At 52.9% G+C, this 18,129-nt stretch overlaps 1 protein-coding gene across 3 annotated transcripts in view; it reads right to left on the reverse strand.

Moving 5' to 3' along the window:
• ABR (ABR activator of RhoGEF and GTPase) overlaps window positions 1-18,129 on the reverse strand; it is a 175,366-nt gene that overhangs the window by 31,799 nt on the left and 125,438 nt on the right. For all 3 annotated transcript variants that reach the window (XM_090290769.1, XM_090290770.1, XM_090290771.1), the window contains 8 exons: window positions 16,472-16,593; window positions 14,537-14,702; window positions 11,314-11,436; window positions 10,867-10,942; window positions 10,268-10,372; window positions 9,284-9,358; window positions 5,939-6,036; window positions 5,412-5,543 (listed from right to left, as the gene is read on the reverse strand). In XM_090290769.1, coding sequence (XP_090146895.1) covers window positions 5,412-5,543; window positions 5,939-6,036; window positions 9,284-9,358; window positions 10,268-10,372; window positions 10,867-10,942; window positions 11,314-11,436; window positions 14,537-14,702; window positions 16,472-16,593 — 897 coding nt within the window. The remainder of the gene's footprint in view (window positions 1-5,411; window positions 5,544-5,938; window positions 6,037-9,283; window positions 9,359-10,267; window positions 10,373-10,866; window positions 10,943-11,313; window positions 11,437-14,536; window positions 14,703-16,471; window positions 16,594-18,129) is intronic.

The following is an 18,129-nucleotide window of genomic DNA, read 5'->3' on the forward strand; positions in this document are numbered from 1 at the left end:
GTCACAGGCAAGTACATGCTGTACGATTCCACTTATATAAGTTTCCTAGAGGGGTCAGAGTCATAGGGACAGAAGCAGAAGGGTGGCTGCCTGAGGGAGGTGGAAGGGGGATGGGGAGTTAGTGTTTAATGGGCAGCAATGTAGTTTGGGAAGATGAGAAAGTTCTGAGCTGGTTACAAAACAATGTAAATGTGCTTAATGCCACTGAATCATACACCTAAAAATTATTAAGATGGTAAATTTAATGGTACGCATATTTCACCACAATGGAAAAACGAAGTAAGAGAGTCTAGATACTTTGATTTGCCAATCTGGGCTCTGTGAACACTCCCAGTGGCCTTAAGTACATTTCTAAAAGTTCTGACCCCTCCAAGCGTCCATGTGGGCAAGTCAAGAATGGCAGAGAAATGTCCCCCCTTTCCTCTTCAGACACAGGTGCCACGCTTCAGAAGGGACGAGGATGGAGGCCTCCTATCAGGCCTGAACTTCACAGTCGGGGGTGAAGGGATGCTACCATCCCAGAGCTAGGACAGCTGGAGCTTCCTTGCTGGCCTGGAACCCTGCTCCCTCCCACCCCGAGGTCCCATGCAGGGAGGGCTACCCCTGGAAGGCTCACAGGAAAGTGAAGGCACCTCTCACCCTGGGGGGGAGGCTGCCCCAGGCTTGGGTTGAGCTGGGAACAAGGGAGCAGGAGCCTGGAGAGACTTCTGGCTCAGGTAACTTCTAGGTCTCGGGCTCTTTTCTAGTCTGCAGTCGGTGGCAGGAACTGAGCTGTGAGGTCTTGGGAAGAGCTCTCCCCTCTGGCCCAGCCCAGCCAGCCAGCCAGCAAGGGCTGGACCTTGGGATTATGCTAATCAGCCAGTGGGTAGGTCCCAGTTGGGAACAGCACATCTGGAGCCTGGAGCAGCCATAGTTGGAAATAGACTGGGATAAAAACACAGTAGTCCCCCAGGGCCAGGGAGGCAAGGCGGAAGAAGGGGGGCCTCCTGGCTGAGCCGTTCCTGGGCCAGGCTGGGGCGGGGCAGCAAGGAGGAGGCAGGCAGTGGGGCTGGAGAGAGAATGAGGAGGTGCAGCCCCTTAGGTCTGGGGAAGAAAGGGAGGGTTCCTGAGCCTGGAGGGGGAGAAATGCGCCAAGCTGGTGGGATCTAATGCCAAATTTGCGGTGACAGAGGACAAACCCCCGAGGGTCACAGACTGACACCCAAGTCTGCCCTGCTCAATCTCTGAGTATTCTCATTCACTCATCTGCCCAGCAGCTGGCCAACATGTGCAACCTGGCACTGGGTCCCCGAATTTGGAGCCAGTGCTCAATCACTAATGAGCTGTGTGACGGTGGCCGTCACCTCCCCTTTCTGGTCTGTTTTCTTCTCCCTCCAAACAAGATTGGATTAAATGCCCCCTAGGATTCCTAAAACCCTACAGATTCTTTTATTAACTCCCTCACACTCCCTCTTACTTTCTTGCTCACAAGCGCCCCTGCTCAGGACAGGCAGGCTCCTAATGTCCTGGGATGTGCCCTGTGCATTCCTGCCTCCCTGTTCTGAACGCCCACCCCTGCTTTCTGCTGAGCCAGAGACTGCCACCTTGCTAGAATAACAAAGAGCCTCAAAACAGCAATGCATGTGCTGGTCACTATAGAAAATGACTTATAAAGCATATGAAGTGCTTTTAATATTGTAACAAAAAAAGGTAATGATAAAGACTGCATACAGCCCTAGAAAAAAGGGGGTTTATGATAATACATGAAAATAAGAAAAATACAAAATACACCCTGTAATTAAGACTATATAACATTTTGTATACTCAAGGAAGGGAAAAGGCACAAAATAAAATGGCTGTTTCAGAACAGTGGGAGTAGGGATGGCTGGTGATTATGTTTCGAAGTCAATCTACTATTATTACAATTTTCTAATATAAACATTGCTTTTGGAGTTTATAAAACCCAGTGCTCTCAAATTGCTCTTGCTCCACCTCCTCCTGGAAGCCTCCCTAACTCCAGTCCATGAGGCTCCCTCCTTTGAATCCCTACGGCACAAGTTTCCTCTTGCTAAATATGGAACGTGGGAGATGGGAGAGCGCCCGCAGAGGCAAGGCATGGATCCTGTTCCAACCTGCTTCCAGTCCTGGCTGCCCTGCCCGCGTGGCCGCCTGGTCTTAGGTTACTCAATCCTTTACATCGCGGCTTTCTCATCTTTAAAACTGTGATCACTTTCTTACCGCCTAGGGTCCTCTGAAGTTCCCTGGAGGTATTGCTGGGAGCATCAGCCCAATGCTGGGCTCTCGGGCAGGTGTCTGATGTATGTAATCACGGCCGTTACTGCCACCTAGCCTTGTTCTCTAGGGGCCTGAAATATACGCATATACTTGTGCTCCAATCTGGCAGTCGACTCCTTGAGGCCAGGCCCCTACACCGCATGGAGCAGCCAGCCATGCTGGGCACACTGCACATGCCCAGTAAGCCCCCGCCCCCTGGCGCTTTTTCATGCATGCTTCCCTCCAGGTACACTGGACAGAAATGTCCCCTGCCCAGAGGTAAGAGGACTCCAGGCAGAGGAAGCCTGAGGCTCACCATATGCCATAAAGCAGGGTGCTGGGATGAAATACCACCCGACTCCCCTTCCAGGCCCCTAGCGAGGCCAATGCCTTCACCCAGGCTGGGAGATTCCCCATGAAGACCTGGGACGCAGGGACACAGCACAGAGGAGAGAGTGTGGCCTTCCCTCTGCACTCTCAGCAGATGCACCCCGGCCTCAGTGTCCTCATCTGTGAAATGGGGAGGATACGACTGTCATTTTCCTTGCAGACCTGTTGCAAGGGTCACAAGATAACGTTGGGAAAGGGCTTCCGAGAGCACAAGAGCTGGACACACATGCTGGTCATCAGCATGGCCCTCTGCCTGCCACTAATGCTGCCCCCAACCCCACCACTGGCCCGCCACTCCAGGTTCCCTGGCCTCACTGCCCTATCAAGCAAACTCGGGGAGGGAGACTCACATTGGAGCAAACACCTGCAGCTTAGGAAATAAGGTTCCTCGGTGTTCTCTGGAGGGCTGAGCCAGAAGGAGCTTAGAAAGAGGCGGGCAAGGGGGGCAACAAGGGTGGGTCTTTTCTTCAGGCCACCTGAAGATCCCCAAGGACGTGCCCCTCCTGCCGGGCCATGTTTAGCTCCATCTTTGGCGCCTACTGAGGGGGAGCAGAACTGATGGCCAGATCCCCTTCCCTGGGCACGTGACAGGAAGGGAGGTGGCAGCAAGCTGTGGGAACAGACTGTCCCAGGGTTCTGTGGGGCCTGGTCACGTGGGAATGGCTGGGTGTAGGCTCTCCCCGCAGCCTGGTCATCCTTGGCGTCTCCCAGGACAGTCACAGGGTGATTGGGACTTTACAAGGCATGGCATGCCCCTGATGAGGACAGCGTTCCCCCCCCCCCCCCAACAATTCACTGGAAGGCCAGGAAGACAGCTCCATGGCTGCGGGCCAAGGGCTGCAGCAAGGCTGCACCTTGGGGAATGGGGGGCTGGGAGACTTCAAAGCCCTCCAGGGGATGCTGGCTCTGAGCTGGCCGCTCACAGGCCCAGGTCAGCTGGCAGCAGGAAGGTTTGTGTTTCTTTTAATATCAACTCCCAGGCATTTAACATTCCTCAAAGCTTAAACACAGAAACAGTCTCCTTACCAGACTGTGCTTTCTGCTTTGCCAAACATAACCTGGCTTCCTCCCTTTCCCCCACCGCCTCCATCTGCTCCTGTCTCGAAGATGTAGTGATTTATGGTGTTTCCCCTGGGGCTGGTGCGGCTGATAGAAGTGAGAAGGAGGAAGTAATAGGGCTGGAAGTCCAGGTGGGGAAGATGCCACGGAGCCCTGGCACCTGGTTCCGGAGGGGTCAGGGCCCAGGGCACTTGGTGAGTTGGCTGTGCTGGACATTCTTTTTAAACTCTTCTGTCCCACAGCCACCAGCGGCCCAGGGCACATGGCAGCCGATCTTGTTTCTTGGCTGGGTATCTCCTGGGGCCAGATGAGTCGGCCCAGAACCTCATCCCTGCATGTCCCTCCTGCCAGCCCAGGTATGTGGAGATGGAACCCCCACTCCTTACCCCTGCAGGAAGTAGGTTCCCAGGACTAAATTTAAGACATTTTGCTCTTCAGCCCTCATTTCCTAAATAATGAATAAAATAATGAAGGACCGACTTATGGTTGCCTGGCAACACCATCTCTCTGGAGACAGTGCTGAAGAGTGGGGCGCAGGTCCCACAGCATTAGGAAAAGATGTGCTCAGGAACTTGGGGTGGCATGAGGCAGATGGCCAGGACCCCACCAAATGGAGCCACCCCCCACTTCACACACTAGAGCCCGAGACAGACTAAGGGAGCAGGAGGCCCATGCAGGTCCCCAAGGGGAATGCTACTAAGAACACCCAGCCAAGAGCCAGTTCCCAAACTCTAAAGCTTCAACAAAGCATCAGGAAACAAATGCTTCCTACCACAAAAACATCTTCCAGCTCTCTGCACCCGGATCCCGTCTGATGTAACTATTAATAAGCCCAGAGCACCTAATGCTCATGGCTCAGGACCAGTGCGTGCCAGTTACCGTTTCCCTTGACTTCATGGTCACAGAATCTACCCCCAAACCAGGCCACCTTGTGTTATAAGCACGAGGCCACACAAGGTACTGGTGGAGTGTGGATGGCTGCATGTCTGCCCACATCCACATTCTCTTCACAGGGAAGTGAACAGCAGCCATCTTCAAAACTGCAAGGATTTCCAGACACACGGGCTGCCAATGAGAACCTTTCCCCGCATACATTAACGGGGTACCAAGAAACACAGCTAAGGCATGTACACACTGAAACTGACTCAGGACCCGCTTCCGCTGATACCCACAAAGCCAACCCTAAGCCAATGAACGCCAGGGACACGGGAGTGAGGCCCAGAGACCCTAATGACAAGTCAGAGGCCAGCCCTCGGCAACCCCGCAGATGGTAAGGCCGTCCAAACGCTCAGGCCTCACACCTCCTACAACAGACATTGCCCATCAAACATGGCTCTCATGGATATAGCCTCCAAGCCCTCAACACAGTGCTCCTGGGAAAGCCACCAGTAGACTAGGGTTGGGACGTGAACACAAAGGGAGATGTCATCTCCCCAATCCACCCTGCAGGGGTGTGCACGATGCACCTGAGCCAGATGTGGAAGCCCGAGGAACCAGGTATATGTGGGTGTCTGGGGCTAGAACAGGACAGGACGTCCCCTCCCGCAGGGTACAACCACCACATAAGGATACTTTTCTCAAACCAGCTTTGAGCCCGAGTCAAGAAAGGCCAGAGCACCTTGACCAAGAAGACCACTGACAAAGATGCCTTCCCAGCTGGCACCACTGCGAGCCTGGCCTCGCTGCCCTGGCCACATCTGGCCCCTCACCTGGATCTGCCCTTTGCCCATAATCTTATCCACGATCTCGTTGTTGTCCTTGTTGACCTTGGTCTTGTCATAGCACTTCTCATAGCACAGGATCCGCAGGGACTGAGAGCCCTCCAGTTCAATCTCAAATTCCTGGGGAAACACGGAACAAGGGCCCTGAACCTCAGAGGCTGGGAGACAGGGCTTCCTGGCAGGTGGGAACCCCAACTTCAGAAGGCTGAGAAGCGGGTGAGGAGGGCCCCTAAGACCATGTCACAAGGCATGGAGGAGTGTGCTCACTTTCTGCAGCACTAGAGGAATTCCACACCATGGGTGAGGTGGAGTTTGAGGACTGAGCTCACACCCCGTGTCAGGATACAAACACGAGATCAGAAGTCAAAGGAGCAGGGATGAGAGGCAGAGGGGTCAGGGGGACAGAGCTGGCCCAACCATCCCCAGCCAACAGGACATGAGCACAGGGAGTGGGGTGGGCACAGTTGGTGACAAGCTCAGGGGTCCCTGTGGGGATACCAGCCCCCTCCACTCACCTCATCCCACTTGGGCTCTGTTGTGTCCCGAAATACCCTTGTTTTGGCTTTGCTGACAAAATAGCCGAAGGAATCCACCTCCAGGGTACAGTACAGGTCTGCAGGGGGACAGGCAGAGACGCAATGAGTGAGGCCCGAGGCCCGGGACCTCGGGAGGAAAAGGGGTCAACATACCTGCCCCTCCTGACACCCCAAGGGGCTGCCCTCAGTCTCCTCCCCACAGCCCTGGGAGTCGGGCCTCTTCCCTTCCTCAGCTCTCCACTTAGATGGTGCCGCCTCCAGCCTCATCCTCCACCCTCCGGCCACACTGGCCTCCTCTCTGAATGCGCCCAGCTCTCCCCGCTGAGGGCCCTTGCTGTCCCCTCATCCCTGGTCTTTGCCTCCTTGCCACCGAGGCCGCGTGCCACGTCTTCGCTGACCACGCTGACTAAAGGACGTACCCCTCCCCACCCCCACCGATCCCAGGTCCCTTAACAGGGTAGCATTGGCATTTGAGGTGGGAGTCTCAGGAGGGCATTTGGCCTCTGTGGGGCAGAAGGCTGGAGTAACCCCTGGCCACTGAGACAACCAAAAGCGCCTCCCCTACTCCAACAGCTTGATGTGCTGTTGCTTTCTTCACCACACTTAACTTGAACTGAAGCTGTCTTTTATCTGTCTCCCGCCCCTTCACGGCATCAACACCATGCAAACAGAAGCCTTGTTTTCTTAGCCACTGGTGTATGTTTTGTACTAAGAACGGGGCTTGCTCACAGCGGGCAAGCCCTATTAGATAGCTAACAGTTTCTCCCCATTTGCCAGATGAGAAAACTGAGTCACAAGAGACATAAAAGGCTTTAGTGTAACACAGGATCAGAAACCCAGGCTCCTGGCTCCTCTCCTCTCAGTCAGACCCATGTGGGATGAATGGATGAAGCTCTTACCACCCCCCATGCACTTCAGATAACCAAGTGGGGGAGGCCTGGGGCTGAGGCAGGGGGAGCTTTCCCTAGTGTGTCCATCTTGAATCATGACCTTTAAGGCTGAAAATCTTCTCCCCTCTATCCTGAGACCCAACTGACCAGGCCACAGCACTGGGTGGTCACCCCAGGCCCTCTGCAAATATGCATGTTCCCTCTGTGGCTGGGACCCTGGCAGCCTCCCTCTCCCCATAATGGAACTGCCAAGGTTGTTTTCCAGAGTAATGTGTGTTGTGGGGGGTGGCTTTGAGGCACAACAGCCAACCCTCTGCAGCATGAATCAGGGGGCAAAGGGCAGAGGTCATATCGCTTAGGGTTGCCCAGCTGGGCCGTTTTCCATGAGAATAGAGGTGGAGCTGCACCAGAGTTGACTCTAACTGGGGGCGACATAGAGCAGATATATAATTCCGTATCAGAGCACATGGGGATGTGGGTGCAGACTGAAGGCGAACAACGCTGAAGGCTCAAAGGCCCTGGCCTCTGCCGGATCAGACGATAGGTCTGGGAGGCTGAGAGATGGAGGGGCAGGAAGGCCTGCCACCATTTATTGATTTGCTGTGTGTAAATCCTCTGTCAGGAGCCAGAGGCTGGTTCATGGAGTAAAAGTGAAGGTTTTGGAGTCAGACTGGGTTCAAACCCTCCCTCTGCCCAGATCACCAGCCTCTCTGCCCGCGGGCTTTCCGCTGCGCAGCAGGAACAATCACGGCGCCTGCACCCTCGGCCTGACTGCACAGCTGTAATGCGCTCACCAGAGCAAGAAGCCATGTGGAAGTCACAGGTCCTGACTCCCTCGAGTCAGAATGAATTCCTGAGTCAGTCAGAGGGAGGAAGTGAAGAGTCTGGAGGTGAAGAGAGACTTCGTAGCAGCTCCCCCCATGTCTAACCACTAAGACCCTAAGGCCCATCCCAGCGTGGGCCAGGGGGAGACATCTGGGCACTGTGGAGGTGGGAGGCGCCCAGTCCAGCCGCGGACTCGCGTGGGCGTAACAGCCCTACGGAGCTCACTAACCAGAAATATTCCTGGGCAGCGCCTCCTAACTGCCACTGCAGATGGGGATTCCGTGGGTCTGGGGAGGGTCCAGGAAGCTGCTGCGTGTACACGCAGCACAGAGTGAGTCACAAGTGTGGAGGTGCCCACCACACAGAGCAAGGTGATGCTCTGAAGGGAACAGCGTGGGCTTTGGCAGCGGCAGACATGGATTCTAGTCCATCACCCACAGTGTGACCTATCTGTGCCACCTGGGAAAACCCCGGAGCCCCCGGGGCCTCAGCTTCTTCGTGTGTGACATGGTAGCAGTGAACTCTGCGGAGGCCAGGGAGATCAGAGGAAAGAACATGCTGGAAGAGGCTTTGACATGCCAAGGCGTGTCCACACTCTGGCCACATTTATATTTTCCCCAGCACCTAGTAAGGTACCCAAGCACACAGTAGGTGTCTGGAAATTAACTGCTCAATCCAGCATTTCTGAGCTCTTATTCATCCAGAGGCAAAGGGCACGTGGTTCTGCCCTCTGAGAACTCACATGGGAGAGGCAGGTTTGAGTGACAACACTGTAGGACAGGTGCTGTAGGCAGGGTTTGCCCTGGGGTGACGGGAAAAGAGAGAGAGGAGGCCGACGTACCCCAGGAACTTGGGCTTCACAGTAAATACTGAGCATCTGTGAGCCGATGGCATAACCTCTGTCTGGTACACTGCCCAGGGTGAGGCCAAGGGCAGACCTCACCCACCAGGGAGGAAGAGGAGGGAGTAGGGAGGAGCTGGCTGAGAGGAGAGGCGCTGGGAGCCCTGGTATGTTGCTAAGTCTTTTTAATCTCTCTGTGACTCAGTTTTCTCATCTGGCAAATGAGGAGAAACTATTACCTAACTGACTCACAAATTCCTACAGGAGAAATATTAGATGAAAAGTGTAATTGTGTCCTGTGAAATGCTAGAAGCTGCAGATTTAGCAGGAGATGACAAAAAGGGAGAAGAGAGGGGTACGTGGCAGGGCTTGGGCACTACACACACGTGGTCGTATTTAAGCCTGCTCTTAGGTCAGTGTTACAAGGGTGACTGCCTTTTATGGAGAAGAAGCTGAGGTTCAGAAAGGTTAAGAGGCTTGCCCCAGGTCACACAGCTTATAAATCAGCAGATGTGAGGTTGGAGTCCAGGAATTCAGCAGACTTGGAGACAAAAGGCAGGACAATGTCCCTGCCCAGAGAGCTGGTTCCTGGCCTTGGGGGGCATGCTCCCCATCTCAAGGCAGCAGCAGGTCCCCAGCCCGGCAGACCCGAGCAGAGCTAGTGGGCAGGGGGAGGCCCCATGCAGTGGGTCCACAGGGACTTTCTGTGGCAGGATGAACAATGGCCTACCCAGTCTCCACCTGGGGCTGGTGGTAAGGGACACTTACTCGCTGACTGCTTAAATCCCTTGGCAGAGTGGACGATGACATGAAGGAAGCCATAGAGCCCCGGAGACTCGTCGTCTGTAAGAAAGAAAAGCCCCCAGATGGGAGTGGCGAGCAGCTTAAGGGTAAGATACAGCTCAACCAGGTCTGACAGCACCACCTGGTGGCCAGATGAAGAAGTGTCCAGAGCCCACTGCCTCCAGGGTCGTTAACTGGTGCCCCTTCTAACCTCCACTGAGCCTGGGAGGCCAGTCCACAACTTCCCTGCTGGACCAAGAATTTTGTGCCACCCTCCAGGGGCACTTTGCCTCTCCCTCTGAGTCCTGCTATCCCATAGCTGCCCTTCTCAGTCTAGCCTTTCAAAGCACAAGTTAACCAGCATAAGTCACTGTGCCAGTGGAAGAGAAGGCCCATCTCCGCCTCCTCTTTGGAACACATATGCGGCAGAGAGCTTGCCTTCACAACCCCTTTCCAGCACTCACGGACAGCCAGATTCCACCCACCCTAGGCCAGCTACCAGCCCTGATCACAGCCCTGACCTGCTCAAAACCTCCCATAGGTGCCTGGGCCTGAACAACAACTGCCTTGCTGGGCATTTAAGGCCTCCCGAGACCTAATCCCTAGAAAACTTCTGGCCTTATTACTCACACACTATTCTAATCTACCTCCACTTCCTCCTACCCTGACCCCCTACCCCACGCTTGTCTTTTGCTTCCATGACCTGACTGCCTCACGAATATATGAACAACACGATCCTAGTGCCCCATGGTGCCAGCTCCCTCTCTCAAGCCAGTATGGGCCAGGAAGGAGCTGGGGCCACCTGGGGGAATGGACAACCCCTGTTCAAGCTTCCTCTGTACCTGGCAACGGAGTCCTCCCAGCCCAGGAGAGCAGAGATCAGCCATTTGTAGCCAAGTGCCTGGCTAGGTCCCTGTGGAAGGCCCCAGCAACGCCCTGGAGGATTAGACTTTGGGTTCCAGATCTTACCGTCTTTATTGCTGGTGACAGGAATGTTGTGGACAGTTCTAAGTTTGAAACAGGATCCCGTGAGCACCTGGAGCTCCACTGAGCTCAGGACAAAGGCCTGGAGATCTGCAGGAGGGGCCGAGAGAAAGGAACATCATCACAGGTCCACTAGGATCTGTGGCTCTCTTTGGGGGCTATTGCAGGGGAAAAAAAGAACAAAAACTTAGTTCTAAGGGCAGAGTTGGGTCATTGGAAGAAAGGGAAAGATGTGTGAGCCCTCACATGGGGATGGTGTGCGTGCTGCCAGAGGGGTAAGAATGGGAGAGTCTAACTGAAGAGGCTCATGTAGGGTGTGTGAGAGAAGGGGAGGGAGAGAGCGCCCTCGGCTCTGGGTGCAGTCCTACTACTAATTCACTGTATGCCTTAAGCAAATCACTTAAATTCTTTGGTCCTCAATAGCTCAGTAACATCAATTAAGAGCCACCTGCCTTGGCACTCTACAGAGTGACTGTGGGGGCTGAAGGGGAGATACAGGACATGAAAGTACTTAGAAATGCAACAGGCCCACTGTTGCTATGGACCCCACTGTTGCTATGGACCCCACTGGGGCAGGACGTTACCCTTCTTCTGTAGTTTCTGAATTGCTTCTCTCCACTCTGACCTTTCATAGTCCGAGGAAAGTAGGAACAGGTAGCTCTGAAGAGAGGAGGTGACAATTCAGTGGGGTGACCATAGTCAGACCAAGCACATTCCCGGATTTCGGGGTTCCAACAAAGTTCCTTCTTACCCAGGTACCACCTCCTAAGGCTTTGAGAAGGAGGCAGATGGGAGGAGGGCCTCCTTCCCGGGAAGCCCAGGGACAGGAGTGGCAGTGCCAATGATGGTCAGCAGAGGGCACTAGCTCCACACCAATGGGGAGAGGGAGTCCAGGGCTGGAGCCTTGGCAGCCTCCTTGAGAATTGAGGGCCTGAGTCCCTGATTCCCACAGGTCAGGGCCAAGAGCCACAGAGAATAGACAGCTCTGGACCAAGGAAGGGGGCTGTCATCCCATCCCCGCCCTTCCTGACCTTTCCATTCCGATTGTGGATCCGAAATGGGATTGTGGGGGAATTGAGCAGCAGCAAGAACTCATTCTCAAACATCTTCTTTTTCAGGCGCTCGATGGCCCGGCTCTGTCCTTTGTTGGCTTTCTGCAGGGGACAGAGAGCACAGAGGGTTTCCCTCACACTCAGACTCCACTTCTCACTCAGCAGCTTTAAGCACAACTTTCCCCTGTGTGTTAATCGTATTTTTTTCTTTTGTTTTCTTTTTCAGTACTTGATGATGCTTTGACATCTTTGGGAGGCTTACCTGGCCAGGAAGAAAACTGCTCCCCCCAGGGCATGCTAACCCTAACACAGCCCCAACCACCTCCTTTACCTAACTCTCACACACCATTCCCCTGCCCTCGGTCACCTAGGACCAGGTACCAGAACTAAGGACAGATCTGCAGCCCAGAGCCCGCCATCATTACCCACACTAGCCAGTCCTAAGCTGTTCCCTGCCCTGCCCTCCTTTCTCTTGGAAAGCACCACACAGGCCCTGGGTCACTTTCCCACGCCCCTCCTGCCTCCTGACCAAACCTGGCGCGCTCCCACGCAGCCGTGTGGTGTGGCGTGGTGTGGTGTGCGCCCTTCTCCTGGAGACTGTAATTACTACACATCTTCTCTCAGTAGCATTAGCCTCTTCAGTCACCTCTATAAACTAAATCTTGGGTACCACCAACATACCCTGCTTAAAAACCTCAGGCACCTTTCAGCATAAAGCCCCAATTCCTGGCCTGGGCCATGGGGCCTGCCAAGGCTGGGTCCCAGCCTCCATGCCCTGCCTGATGCTCCCCGACACCCCACCCTGCACCCTCCACCTCAGCCTCATGGTGTGAGTCCCTGTTGTCTGACAAGCCATTCCCTCTAGTCAGTGTCCCCTTCTCCTCCAATTTTCCAAGCTTATACTTTATAAAGGACCCTTCCCTTTTATTAACTACTGTTATGCTTAAGTCTTGGTTCCCATGCCATACTCACACTCCACAGCTGAAATTCATTTCTGCAGCATTTTTTTTTTTTTACCCATTAGACTAGCAAAATTGTAACAATGGCTCCCAACAGTGTTGTGACAGTGTGGGGGATGAGTGACTGTCACGTACTGCTGGTGGGAACATAACCGGATGCAATCTTTCAGAGGGAAACCTGGCAAGTAAATGCACAAGCCCTGTGCCCCAGACATCTCCCTTGCAGGGGATCTACCAGGGAGAAGAAACAGGAGTGTGGTGGTGTTTACTGCAGACTTGCCTGTGACAGACCAAGAACCAGAAACAATCTAAATACCCAAATACATTGTTGTGCAGCCAAGCAACAAACAGAACTCAGCTGGTAGAAAGAACCTGACAGACCCAACCTAAGGAACATGAAAAGCTTAAATTGCAAAACAGCACCTGTAGCCTGATCTCATTAAAATACAAAAATACGTGTGCGCGCGTGCCAGTCTAAGCACAGAAGAGTCTAGAAGAATATGCCTCCAATTGTTTACAGTAGAAGCTGGAGATGATCCATCAGTTTTTTTCTACACACTTAGGTGTTACGAGTTTTCCTGCTAACAAGCCAGGGTTACACTGGTGATTAGGGAAAAAAAATAAGTTAAAAAAATGTTATTAAAAAAGTAAATCACAGCTTCTTCTGTGATTCAGAGAACAGCTCTGTTGTGCCTCTCCAGTGACTCTCATCACGTGCGTCACACGCTGTGGGCAGTAATGGGCACGTCTGTCTTATCCACTGGTAAGGAACTTGGTGAGGCCCCCGGCGCACCCGGCAGCCAGTGGAGCTCAGTAAGCACTCACTCGACTGTGCAGAGGCCACACCTACACACCTGGGGCGGGAGGGACAAAGCCCAGTAGTTCCCAGGGCCATGTGGGGATGGTGAGCAGTGCCAGATGGGGACACAGGCTGCACTGAGGCAGGGTGGGGCCTGGCCATTCAGGGAGAAGACACCTGTGACGGATGCACCCCAAGTCAGACCCTCAGTCCCTAACACTCCTGGGATTAGTACCATGGTCGTCTTCTCCCCTGTCCACGGAGAGATGTCTGAGTTGAAAGGATCCTTAGAGGCCATCTGCTTCTTCAATCGTTTATGACACAAGTAGTTACTATGTGCCACGTACCAGGGATACCACTAAATAAAACAGCCCCTTTGTAGAGTTCAAATCCTAGTCAGTAAAGGAAAAAGCCAACTATGCCATTATAGATCAGTACCAATAAAGGAGAGCGAAGAGGCAAACATCAGGAACCAGGAAGCAGGGCACTCAACCCAGCCTGCAGTGGGTGGACATTAGGGAAGGCTCCCAGGGGAAGTGAGGCCCAAGCAGAGCCTGGGTGGGTGAGGAAGAAACCAGACCAATCAAACGAGCCCCTCCAGGCCCTGCCTGCCGTCTACGGGGAAGACTCCTCCTGGATGCTTTCCTCTAGCCTCTGCTTGCAAATATATGAAGTTAGGCTATGCATGTTCCTGTAAATAGCACTTTGACTACAGCCATGGGTTCTCACTGCAGTGCTCTCATTTTCATGCACTTCTACATGGTTTGCAGTTTCAATTTGTTTTCCTCTGTATCCTGAAAGTTTTAACTTGACAGGCTTATCTATAACTATATTCTAGTTGCATTTCTGATTTTATTGCACTGTGGTCTGTGAACATGACTGGTATGCTATCAAATTTTTTTAAATTTGAGATTTCCTTTGCAGCTTCATACATGTTAAATGTGTGTGAATGTTTCACGTGTGTTTGACAAGAATCCCAATTCTCTGTTTGGGCACAAGCTTCTGTGCATGTTTAGGTCAAGGGTGTCATTGTGATATTGAAGGCCCCTCTCTCCGTAGTTTTTGCCGACTAGATCTGTCAGTTTCTAAGAGGCTCCCCAGGCCCCTTCTCTCACACATGGCCCTCTTCTGTGGCTTCCCTTTCCTACAGCGCTGCCATACATGGCTCTCCAGGACATTTCTCAGGATTAACCCCATTACATTCTGAGCACTGACTTGACTCCTCAGCTTGCCCTCCACCTGCTCAGGGCTAATCTGCCGAGATCAAAGTCTTCCCCTAAGCGTGTGCACGCCTGAGGCCTCCTTCTCTTGCATTCTCCCTCCTCATCAGGCTCCCAACCCTTACAACCCCCCCTCCCTGCACGCCCCGATACACCTAGTTCAAAGGGCCCCAATAAAAACAGCCGCCTTCCCTGTGCCTGCTCAGGTGCCAGGCTCCGCTCACCTCCTTCTGGATTTCACTCTTGAGGGCGGAGATCTTCATTTTCATGTCCTCCAGCTCATGGTCTGGGAAGGGGTGCACGTGGGGGCTGGCCTCCGACTCCTCAGGGGACGGAAACACGAGGTCGGCCAGGGGGATGTACCATTTGCAGTCATATTGCTGGTGCTTCCTGCCAATAAGCCAGAGGAGGACATGAGCCAGAAGGAACCTGGCTCTTTAAGCCTGAACTCTGAACCCCAGATCCACCTAAAAAAAATTTACTGAGAACTCCTCACAGGCAAAAATGACCCATTGTCCTGGAGTTACCCAATCAGGAAACGCACACAGAGGTTCTAGGTAGGGTCGGGCAGCAGTGAGCACTCTGGACCTTGGCCGTGCCCGTCTTCTGGTCTAGTGTGACCGATGTTTTATGTTTTTAAACATCCCAAACCTCTACGGTGGGAGCAAGAGTGGGCCCACTCTTCCCCATTCCCCACCCCACACTCTCCCCTCCCTTCTGCCTAACCATACTTAGCTCCTACTCATTATGTAGGCTAGAGATGGAACACAAATGTTATTTTTTTAAAAGACCTTGTTTATTTGTTTTTAGAGAGAGGGGGCGGGAGGGAGAGAGGGAAAGAAACATTGCTGTTGCACACTGACTGGTTACCTCTCGCACGCCCCAAACTGGGTATCTGGCCTGCAACCCAGGCATGTGCCTTGACCAGGAATCAAACCGGTGACCTTTTGGTTCACAGGCCGGCGCTCAATCCACTGAGCCACACCCACCAGGGCACAAATGTTTTGAATGCCAGCTCTGATCAGCTGAGGTCACATGGGGTACTGGAGAGGACTATGAAGCCATACTCAAGCCCAGTGGGCAACAGGGCTGTGGCTTGTTCGCAAAGTCTGTAATGGGCGGAGGACTGAGGGCAGAGGTGTGCTTGCTTATGGTCGCCATCTCTGCTTTAAAATAACCGCAAATCTAGTTCCAGGGAGTCCTCCCCTTTATTGAATCTCATAAAACCTCTCCTTCTCTCTCCTCCCCCAGAACGTAGGTTTGCACCTCTCATCCTGGCCCTGTAGTGTTGCAGTGAGCACAAGGCTCGTCTCCCCTGGACTGTAAGCCAGTGTACCTGGCACACAGTAGGTGAAAGCATGTGGGATGAATACTGAACAACCTTCTCTGTTCGTGGCGCAGAGTGGACCTACATCACTAAGTACAGAGAGGGAGGTGGAAAGAAGCTTCCAAGTCAGACTGAGGTTCAAATCCCATCTCTTCCACTTCTAGTTGTGCAACCTGGAGTAACTTATTTAACTATTTTAAGTTTTTTCTCTCATCTGTGAGATGCGGAAAATACCTACTTTATAGAGTTGTTGGGAAGATTAGAAATAATATATTCAAAGCATTTGTCATGGCACCTGGCATGGCAGAGCCGCTCAACAAATGATAGCAGTGGATTTAATGACTATTCACTGACTGGTTAGCAAAAATGTAGAGATGTCTAATAAAAGAAGAATGCTTAAGTAAATTACGGCATATGTACTTGTAACATCATGCAGGAAAGTAAAATGATGATTATGAATATTAGATAGCAACAGGGAAAAACGTTTATGACGTGAAATGGAAGCAGAGCCCCAAATTGGGTATTCACTCTGATTACAAGTATATGAAAAAAAGTAAGAACATTAAAAAAACTGGAAGGAAATATAGAAGCAGGAGACCAATGCTTATGTTCGGATGCGTGATGGCTTTTTTGGTCTGTAATTTGGTTATATTATCTTTATAATTAAAAACATCATTTATTTTTAGAAAAAGACTATGCAGTAAAATAAAATAAATTAATATGTTTCTAAAAAGGAAAATATATGCAGATTGCCCCAGGTTGTTAAGGGGTGCCACAGGGGGCAGGGTCTAGCTCCGCCCCCACTTTACACCCTGGGCGCATGCACACTCACCCCGCAGATGCCTTCTTGAGCTTGGCGCACAGTAGGACATCTGTGAAGAGGAAGACGTGCCGCAGCTTCCGGGAACCCTCTGACACTTCCACCAGGAAGCCGTCCTTCACCAGCTGCCGCGTCTGAGGGAGACGGCACACCCACCCACCTGCTCAGGGGCAGTGAGCCCAGGGCCCCGCCTGCTCAGGGCCACCATCCCACTCAGGGGCTGCAGGGAGGGGCCGTAGCGCCTGGTGGTTAAGAGCGCTGGCTTTGGAGTCACATGGATATGGGCTTGAATCTAGACTCTGCCACTTCCCAGCTGTGATCTTGGGCAACTTCCCTGACCTCATTTAGTTTCAGTTTGACCATCTGTAAAATGGGGATAACGATGTCTGCCCGTAAGGAAGGGATCATCAGGATGATACATGCACAGGGCCCAGCACATCAGGTGTGATAAATGCGTGGCAGCTTTCTCCTTTTCCTCGGCTCTCAATAGCTCCCACCTGGATGGACCCTAGTTCAGGATGACTTGGTTCCTCCACTCTGGGGCATGAACACTCCCACCTGCCCACCCCTACTTCACAGTCCTGCCTAAGAAGTTGACCTAGTTTCAGTTTAACTCGACCTGCAGACCTGCTCAGGCCTGTTGATGCTACCTCTGAGTAAATTCCTCAACCACCCCAGGAGAATGGGAGGCCTAGGGCTACCTTCTGTGGGGCTGGGGCTGTGTCCTGGGGAACCTGCAGCCATTTCTAGCCTGGGTGCTGGATGGTCGCAAGCACTGTTCCATGCAGAACTTCCAGAGTTTCCCCCCTGCCACCTTCAGAGGCAGCAGAATCCCTGGGGCTGCTGCAGTCTGTCCCAGCCTTCCCTGGATTATAGACCATGTTAGAGCTGCACATGCTACAGGCAGGTATGTATGTCAAAAGCATACCACTGAATGATCTGAAACGGATCATGCTATCAGCCTTCTGGAGGTCCTTCAGCTAATCACCGAATCAAACAAACAGGCGATACTCCAGGGTTTGCAAACTGAGGCTGGGAGCTCCATGCAGGCTTGGCTCTCTGTGCCACTCAGTCACTCTCTGGATCCTGTCCCTCGTTACTTCCCTCCCCAGGAGGCACTGGGGACTCATAAAGGTAACAAAGGAGCATAAACCCAGTCAGCCAGCACTCCTAAACACCACTTAATTCCCTCTCCTGGACAGGAAGTGCTGTACGTGGGCCAGGCTGCTGACCCATGCCGTTAACTATCTCTCGGCTTCTTCAAATTGCTCCCCCTCACTGGAGCACCCCCACCCCCATCCTTGAAGAAGGGTCCCCAGGGAACTGGAGCTGCTGTACCACATCTAGGTGCTCAGCTGGGACATTCCAATAACCTGGCTGCCTCAGCCACCTCTCCCACCAGCTCTTCTTGCTATGGGGCTCACTCCCTGGCTTCTGCCACCTGCTCATGCAGGCGCATCAGAGGCACTCAGAGCTCCCACTCCCTCGGACACCTCAAGCTCCCTCAGACGGAGCCATTATCTTCCAGGGAACCCTGAGGGCATCATATTACTCATGGTGGGGGGTGTTTGCATTCAAGACTGAGAGAGCCAGAGCCCTGGAGTCCCTGGTATGGAGTACAATGCATGGGGCTTACAGACAACTAATTCCAGCTAAAGAATCCAGTTCTG

Source organism: Furipterus horrens, unplaced genomic scaffold (genome assembly GCF_987537825.1).
Source record: "Furipterus horrens unplaced genomic scaffold, mFurHor1.1.pri manual_scaffold_11, whole genome shotgun sequence".
Taxonomy (NCBI): domain Eukaryota; kingdom Metazoa; phylum Chordata; class Mammalia; order Chiroptera; family Furipteridae; genus Furipterus; species Furipterus horrens.